The sequence below is a fragment of the Sceloporus undulatus genome, chromosome 3 (genome assembly GCF_019175285.1).
Source record: "Sceloporus undulatus isolate JIND9_A2432 ecotype Alabama chromosome 3, SceUnd_v1.1, whole genome shotgun sequence".
Lineage (NCBI taxonomy): Eukaryota > Metazoa > Chordata > Lepidosauria > Squamata > Phrynosomatidae > Sceloporus > Sceloporus undulatus.
In genome coordinates, this window is record NC_056524.1 from 197,405,894 (window position 1) to 197,414,674 (window position 8,781).

Sequence of the window (8,781 nt, forward strand, 5' to 3'; positions counted from 1 at the left end):
GTAAGATCCTGCAGGTATTAATATCCACTACAATTGTATTCATGTGAATATGCCAGTGCATACATCCAGAGAAGATAGCATTCATGCAGACATACACTTGCATAAATCAGGATAAGATAATGGAACAATTACAGAATCTCGGCCCAATTACAGTTCTCATTTAGTCCGTAAGGTTTCTGTGTTTGTAAAGAGAAAATCCAAAAGAGTTCTCTTTGTCGAAGTTTTTTCTCCAAATTGGCCTCAGTACCAGACACTTTCTCGATCGTCCAAAATTTAATGTCCATGTCTGAATACTTGAACTGTATAAAATGCTGGACCATTAGTGCAGCGGCTCTTCGGTTCCTTATGCAGCTCCTGTGTTCAGATATCCTCATTTTGATTTTTCGAGTAGTCATGCTGATATACAAGATATCACAAGAACATTGGATGGCATATATAACCCCCTTAGTATCACAAGTAAACAAATCATTCAATAAGTACATTCTATTGTTAATAGGGTTGATGAATTCAGTAGTTTTGACACAATATCTGCATACACTCCAGTTATAGCATGGAACATTCCCCTTGGTTTTCCTCTGTAACAAGCTTGGCTGAGTCTCCTTGACCACGCATTTACTGTGGACTAAATGATCTGCAAGATTCATAGCAAGTTTATAAACAAATAAGAGTTTTTCTGAGCACCTAGGGATGTCCTGGAGTAAGTCCCAATATTTAAGAATGACAGTCTGTATGTATCTTGTGTGTCTGTTATATATGATGGGTATATACATTCTAGATTGTACTCCCTCCAGGAACAGGGTCCTTCTTTCCATTTTCCTTAAGTAGGCCTGTTTCAAACCTTTCGTGGGGTGTCCTCGAACTACAAATTGATCTAATAGAGTTTTGGCTTGTCTGTCAAATTCCATTAAGCAAGAGCAATTCCTTCGTAGCCTGAGGAACTGGAAATAGGGTAGATTTCGCTTCATGTGGGGTGGATGGAAACTATCATATCTCAGGAAGGAGTTTGTGTCAGTCTCCTTCCTGTAAAGATCAGGAAGATTCCAACCCTTCCCATGCATAATATCAATATAGTTCCATCAACCACTGAAAAGAAGTACCTGGTTGTAAGTATTTAAGAATTAAGAGAGAGAGACACTTCTTCCCCACTCCCAAACTCTGGAGGGGAAAAGAGAGGGTAATACAAAGCACAAGATAGGAACGAAAAGGAAGAGTAAGGGAAGGAAGGGGGAAGGAAGGAAGAAACAGAACGTCTAGTGTTGGAAAATGGGATTACATAAAATATTAATAGTTCCCCGTAAAATGCTCAATATCTTTCAGTTGGCCTTTCTTCATACAAACACAAGATACTCAATGAGACAGTGCTGCTTCATTTTTATAGTCTGTTTTTCAGCAGTATGCTGAGGTTTTGCCTCCATTTCTTTTTGTTTCTTGGTATTCTGACAGCTTCATATATATCATGGCTGTATCTCATATACTCATACATATAACTGTAGATACTGAGGTTTTGCACAATAGATTGTTTTATATTTTGCTTTGTTTTGTTTTGTAAGTTGCTAAGTGAAAATTATATATATATATATATATATATATATATATATATATATAACAAGAGACAGAAATCCTTTTAATGCTTGTCTTACAAAAGATGAATGATAACCCCTTTCCCATAAACCAGTATATGGGAATATGAATTACAAATAGCACATTTAATACAAGTGAATAAAAGAGTATGGATATCTCTTTCATAGGGGCAAAGTGGGTATACTGATAAATATATAATTTATTGATCAAGGGCCAAGGTTTGCTGTGTTAATATTTGTGGTCCAGGATTCACAAAATCTTCTTTTTCTTTTGTTTATGTGGACCAAAAACATTTGTATTCCTATTTTCAGTAACAACAATAGACACTATTAATTATATTCTCTACGTTTCTGGATAAACTGATGCTGACGAAGTATAGTCAGCAGGACTTTTTTGTGCTGCACAGTTTATACCTATGATTCTGCCATGGCAATATCTTGTGGGAGCCTATATCCCACAGGATGTTGCCAGTATATATAGCATGCAGTATAGAATCATTCAATTTTTGGCCAAAAATTCTAAATACCCTCCTCTACCTGGCAAATTCCAGGATTTCATAGGATGGAATCATGGTGGTTAAAGTGGAATCATAGTCCTATATCTGTGTAGTCTGAAAGAGCCCCCAGTGATGTTTGACAGAGAAAATTGCAGCATACAGGTTAAAAATGGAAGATCCAAAATGTTGAGCAATGGTACGCATATACATTTAAGCATGGTGTTTACCTTTTATCTCATAATATTAAAACTTGGATTTATCCCCTGGAGTTAAGTAGCAAGAGATTCAGGACAAATAAGTAACTTCTTCACAGAGTACAAAGTTGAACTGTGGAATTTACTGTCACAAGATGTCATGATGGTTGCCAACGTGTCTGGTTTTAAAAGGGAATTTGATAAATTGATGGAAATTAGTGGTGCATCTATACTTTAGAAAGAATGCAGTTTGACACCAGTTTAAGTGTTATGGAATCTGGAATTTTTTGTTTTACAATGTCTTTAGCCTTCTCTGCTGAAGAGTGCTGGTGCCTCAAAAACCTCCATGTCCCAGGATTCTATAGGATGAAGCCATGGCAGTTAAAGCGCTGTCAAAAAACATTATTTAGATGCACTCCAGGGTCACCAGTGGCTGACTAGTAAGGATGAACACAAGATGGAGGGTACATTTACAATCTGTGGACATCCCATATACAACTGGTTGGCCATGGTGTGACCAGAATGTTGGACCAGATTCTTGCTCTGAACCAACATGACCCTTCTTATGTTCTTAAGATTTTCTCCTGAAAACACCCAGCTATAATAAGCATTCTTAGCTATTCCAGAATCAAGGATGTGAGACAAAACTTTCAGCTTTTTCTATAAATGTAGTTTCTAAATTAATAATACAACGATTCCCAATACTTAAGTAATTAAGGATTGAGAAAACTTTGGCTACACGGGTATTTCAAACATCATCTCCCATCATTCCTCACCATTGGCCATGAATAGTTGGATTAAAAGAAAATAAGTTAAAATACCTGTATTGTGAAAGATACTCTAGGCAACTGCGGGAAGATGGTTAACAGTTTAGTTTCACCTCTTGTGAATGCTGAATATTCTGAATCATTTCCCTGGTTGTTTCAGGACCATGGATAGCACTCACCACCCTTGCCTCCTGAAACTGTCACTCTTTAAGATTCGAGAGGACTGATACCTTTGTCCCCATAGCATGTCACTGATGTGTCACTGATGTTTTGCATGTTCACCTGGGGATTCTGTGATTTAAAAGAAAACAGAACACTATTAAGCATATTTGTTTGCTAATCCTCATTTTTTTAGTGATCCTACTTCATATCTCCTCATATTTGCAAAGTTCCTCAATATTCTGTGCACTAGGAGAGAGTAAATGGATCAGGGGAATATTCTGCAGTTTAATGTATTCAAATCTATTTTGTTGAATAAAAGTGTTTTTTTTAATGTGAGGATGGAATAAAATCACTTTCTAAATGGAAATCAACAGGTATGATATCTGAAGAAAGCACACTGTACTCCAAACAACATGCTCTAAATAGTGGGGGAAAGGAAAGCGTAGTGACAACCGATGTCAGCAAAATCAATCTCTGTCCCTTTAAACTCCTGATCATCAGTTTGGCTGGTTTCACAAGCCAGGCACAGCATATTGACTCACGAAGACAATGATACCAGACCTAGGATTGTCTCCTCTTCACAGCAGACAACACAGCTCACCAAAGTAAAGGTATGGAAAAGAATCTAGTTGTTAACCCCATTTAGTCCATTTCTGATGCAAAAAAGTAGATGTTTGCTGTTGGTGTCTGTTTCTCAGTTGCATGTCTAATGTGTCTAATGCTGTTTTTCATGGCCACTGAAGTCTTTTTCTAACATTTCTCAAGGAAAGAGCTTTATGTATTTATCAATATGCATCACTTTAGGTCATCTTAAACCTGCATCAGTTAGGATTGTCCTTATAACCTGCACTGTCTTCCTGCTATTTCATTATTTGTGTTAACTCTAGAAGAAATTTACATTGTTATCTACAAAAATTGTTGCTCATTACCTTTTCCCTTTGGGAAATGTATTTACAAAGTAGCTGGATTTAAGTACTTCCCCTGCCTTTTTTATAATCTCACCTCATGTTTTTCATATTTTTATTGTATTTTACATTTGAGTGTCTCAGGTGACCTGCTGTACTTCAGCTTGCAAAAGAGCATTTGCTATTTCTGAGAACCATTCACTGATAGCTGTATTATATAGAGTATTTAGCTAATTATACTTCAACTTATTGTACATTTTAACTATTTATATTGTGTATTGTGCTTTAAACATAGAGACCTGCTTTGGTTGCCCAGATATGGATTTCAGAATGTGTGATGTGAGAAGATATGCTTAAAGGAGGAGGGGTAATCAATGTGCAGTGATTGATTTTAAGTTTTATATTTAATTCCAGCCTTTGAAAGAAACCAGCAAGCACACTGAGTTCTACCTGGAGGAGCTCTCTCTCTCTGTTCTCTTCAATGAGGGAGAAAGGCTTTTTACACATATTCCTTTAGGTATTGTGATAGGTCCTTGGATGTTCAAGCCAGATGTTTCACACTTCCCCTTCTCTTTCCTCACACTAAGCATTTAGTATTTAATTTAGGGATATGTCCTCCAGGCTTTTATGTGTGGGTTAGAACAATTTTGGCAGATCACAGTCAATTTCAATTTCCAACTGGTTCTACTGAGAATACTGTATAAGAAGCACCATGTTCTTCTCTTCTTTTAAATGGCTGTATGCAGAAGAAGTCTCCGGCTATCTACAGATGGTTTTCTGTCTACCAGTGAAAACTAAATTAGTTGTTTCCCCATTAGTGAAGATTTTCCTGGATTGGCTTTACTGAGTAAGGGGCTGTACAAACAGCCCCGAAAGGGTGGCTTCTAGCTGCCCCTTCTTCAGATAGATTGGGGCCACGGCAACCTCATGCCATGGCCCCAATCCAACCTTTCCAGGGTGTGAAAAGGAGCTGCAAAAGGTGGCTCCTTTTTGCACCCTGGAAAGGGCACCATAGCCATGTTGCCATATAGCTCTCCTTTGGTGCTGCGTTGTATGGAGGCAGCGCCGGAAGAGCACCATGATGCCATTTGCCATATGGAGTGGCATGCAGTATCATGGTGCCATTGGGGGGCAGAGTTGGGGTGTGCATCATTTGGATGTGACACCTCAACTCCACCCCCAGGCTGGCCTTTCAGGCTGCTGAACAGAGCCTAAGGAAAACATCACACATTTCTCAGAAGGAGTGTACCAAGTAGAGTCAAAGAGTCCCACCTTGGGATGGTAAAGAGCTCAGTGCACATGATTTTAGAGAAGTCTGATATTCTTTCAGATAGAGCAATCTTTCTTTGGCTAGCTGAGGAAATCAAATATCATTAAGATTTGGCAGGCAACTTTACCATTTTTATCCTTTACCACATTAGTCTGTGAGCTTGTTTTGGGAGCCTACTATCTTGTTTTTAACTCATCCTTTTTCATACATTATTAGATTCTCGTCTCAAAGTTATTGACTTCTACCAGCAATGGAACAAACAACATATGACATGAATCTCTTGGTTTGTTCCTGGGCACAGGGCATTCCCCCCCGCCCCCCAAAAAAATCACTCAGTTAAAATTAGTAGGAGAGCATGGAAAGATGAGGTAGAGCTTTTCTCTCCATCATTATCAGCCCCAAAACTGGTTAAGCTGCATGCTTTTTAAGAACTTCCAATCTTCTTGCAGCATAAAGTAGCATAAATAAAGATTTTTGTGGAGTGTGTGGGAATTGGAAGCATGAGATTTCTCATCTTGCTTTTCGGAAAACATCAGTTCTTAATGTCTTCTGCCTCCACTCCCACTTTTTTGCCTTTTCACCTATAATACTTTATACACTTTCATATTCTATTCTCCGTTGTTACCTTACAAAAAATGGTGATGATCAAATTACACAGTAAAATGCATTTTTGTATATTTCTTCATACTGAGAATTTAATATTAATCACATTATTTGGGTTGCAGATACTGGAGATTGGAAATATGAGCTACAAATGCTCTTTCACCAAGCATTGTAGTATTTCCATGGACAGAGAACTCATTAATATATGTGGCTCATTATCTTACAGGTCAAAATGTCTGAGAACTTTGGAAGTCCTGGAACTATCCCTATCAACTGCACCATAATAACTCCCAACTCTGGTATGAATGGGACCTCAGTGGTTTTCCAGGGTTTACAGCTAGTCCAACGGCTAAAGTTGCTGATCATCTTTATGTACACAGTTGTGGTTGTTATTGGAATGGTGGGTAACTGTCTTTTGGTTCATGTCATCTTGCGTGTAAAGAAGATGCACAATGTCACAAACTTCCTCATTGGGAACTTGGCCCTTTCTGACGTGGCTATGTGCACCACATGCGTCCCACTCACTCTTGCATATGTTTTTGAGCCACGTGGCTGGATTTTTGGCAGCACCATGTGCTACTTTGTCTACTTCATGCAGCCTGTCACTGTCTATGTCTCCATCTTCACCTTGGCCACCATTGCGATAGACCGGTACATTGTCATTATGCACCCATTGCGACGCCGTGTCTCCCTGCAGCTCAGTGCCTACATGATTCTCTTCATCTGGATTCTCTCCTGCTGCCTGGCATTGCCAGCCATGGCACACACCTATTATGTGAAGCTGGATAAACAGGGTGTCACCCTGTGTGAGGAATTCTGGGGGGAGCAAGAACGCCAGAAACAAACGTATGCCTTGTGTTTGCTGCTCATCACGTACCTCTTCCCTCTGTTGGCCATTTTGATATCCTATATCAAGATCTCCTTGAAGCTAAAGAACAGGGTAATGCCAGGGAGTGTCACTCAGAACCAAGCAGACTGGGACAGAGCAAGGCGGAAGAGGACTTTCTGCCTGTTGGTCATGGTGGTAGTGGTCTTTGGGGTGTGCTGGCTTCCCCTTCACACTTTTAACTTTATACGGGATATCAACATCAATGCTATTGATGCCTATTATTTCAGCCTGGTCCAATTGGTTTGCCACTGGTTTGCTATGAGTTCAGTGTGCTACAACCCCTTTATATATGCCTGGCTTCATGATAGCTTTAGAGAAGAGCTTAAAAAATTACTTATCTGGCATAGGAAAGTAATTCCTTCTGGGCAAAGTGTGACTGTGAGTGTTGTTATCTGACTGCCTTTCCCACATCTGATCTTATGATAAACATTTGTCTACCTTGAGCTTCTGAGGATAAATGTGCAAAAAAGATTCAGACCGGCAACTAATGAAATATTTTTATTCTTGCCCAAACCATACTTCAATACAAAATATATTCTTGGCATACTCTGAAGATGAATACTTTGAATGAAATATATATGGAAGTAATGAAAATAAGAAATTTAATTTACAATTCAATGATATACCGGATATTCCCACCCAGTAACAATGCTGGTGTGATGGTGGAGGAAATTTATTTTGTGTTTTAATGTAGCACAGCAGTGTTAACAGAACTTTTTATATGGGATATGAATGTGATTAATATCAAATTTAAGTGTTTAAAACATTGTACAATGTGCAATGTATAATGAATTCAGACTGTAGTCATTCTCAGCCAGTTATTCAGTACCTACAAATGGCATTAATATGTCAAATTCAAACTACACATTGTTATATACATTTTCACTTTGAAATCTGTACAGTTAAAGATTGTCAAGCTTGTAATTGCCTGGACATATTAAATGCTCTTATTCATTAAGTATATATATTGGCAATTATTATATAGAGGAACAGCATGGATATATTTTTACTGGATATTATAATTCATTTTCTTCTGCTTAGTTTTGTGTGTTTGAGTAAGTCACAGTTTTATCTAATTGCCTTTTAGATGACACTCTACATCTTTATGATATTTCATAATAAGGGATTAAGATTGGATGAAATATGTAAATTAGTTCAGCAATGTCAGGATATTTGTGTTATCGGTAGCATTGCATTAGGAATGGCCACTGTGTTTCTTTTCAGTACTTTAATTGTCATGGTTTAGTGTCAGTTTTACACTTCATTTTCCCTGTTTCTATATACCTGTCAGCTGTGGACAACACTTCACTGGTGAAGTGCACTCAAATCCATGAAAGGTTATGCCTTAATAAAGCCATTAATGTTTCAGACGTCACAAAGACTCTTGTTTTTTTTCCATCAAAAGATGAATTCTACCTCTCCCTGGAAACTTTTATTTCTCTCTGGAAACTGTTTTATTACACATCAGTCCAGGTTCACTGATCACACTCAGATCTCATAATCTAATTACACAAATAAGAGATTCTGGAGGTAGCTGCTGATTACCTTTTCTGTTGTAGGCAGGTATAAACATTTACAATAGAATCAGGTGGAATAAAATCCTATTCTTTCGTTTAGTTGTTGTTAACGTGAACCTATCATGGGGTTTTCTTGGCAAGGTTTGTTCAAAGGAGGCTTGCAAATGCCTTCCCCTGAGGCTGAGAGAGAGTGACTTGCCCAAGGTAACCCAGTGGCTTTCATGGCCAAGCTGGGAATCAAACCAGTTGAACACTCAAAAGTCGAACACCAGGAGAGTCACAGTCAAACACTCAAACCACTATGCCATGCTGGCTTTTCTTACATTTATTTATTTATTACTAAGGACATGAACCTGAAACCTGTCATTGAAATTCTGCATTTCTCCAGCCTCCTTCT

General features: G+C 38.3%; 1 protein-coding gene across 1 annotated transcript; it reads left to right on the forward strand.

Annotated features, from left to right (window-relative positions):
• Nucleotides 1-3,747: 3,747 nt before the first annotated feature.
• LOC121926085 (prolactin-releasing peptide receptor-like) lies at nucleotides 3,748-7,263 on the forward strand. Its single transcript, XM_042458717.1, has 2 exons — nucleotides 3,748-3,811; nucleotides 6,205-7,263. Exon 2 carries the CDS (start codon nucleotides 6,211-6,213, stop codon nucleotides 7,261-7,263), a length of 1,053 nt encoding a protein of 350 aa, XP_042314651.1. The 5' UTR covers nucleotides 3,748-3,811; nucleotides 6,205-6,210.
• Nucleotides 7,264-8,781: the final 1,518 nt, after the last annotated feature.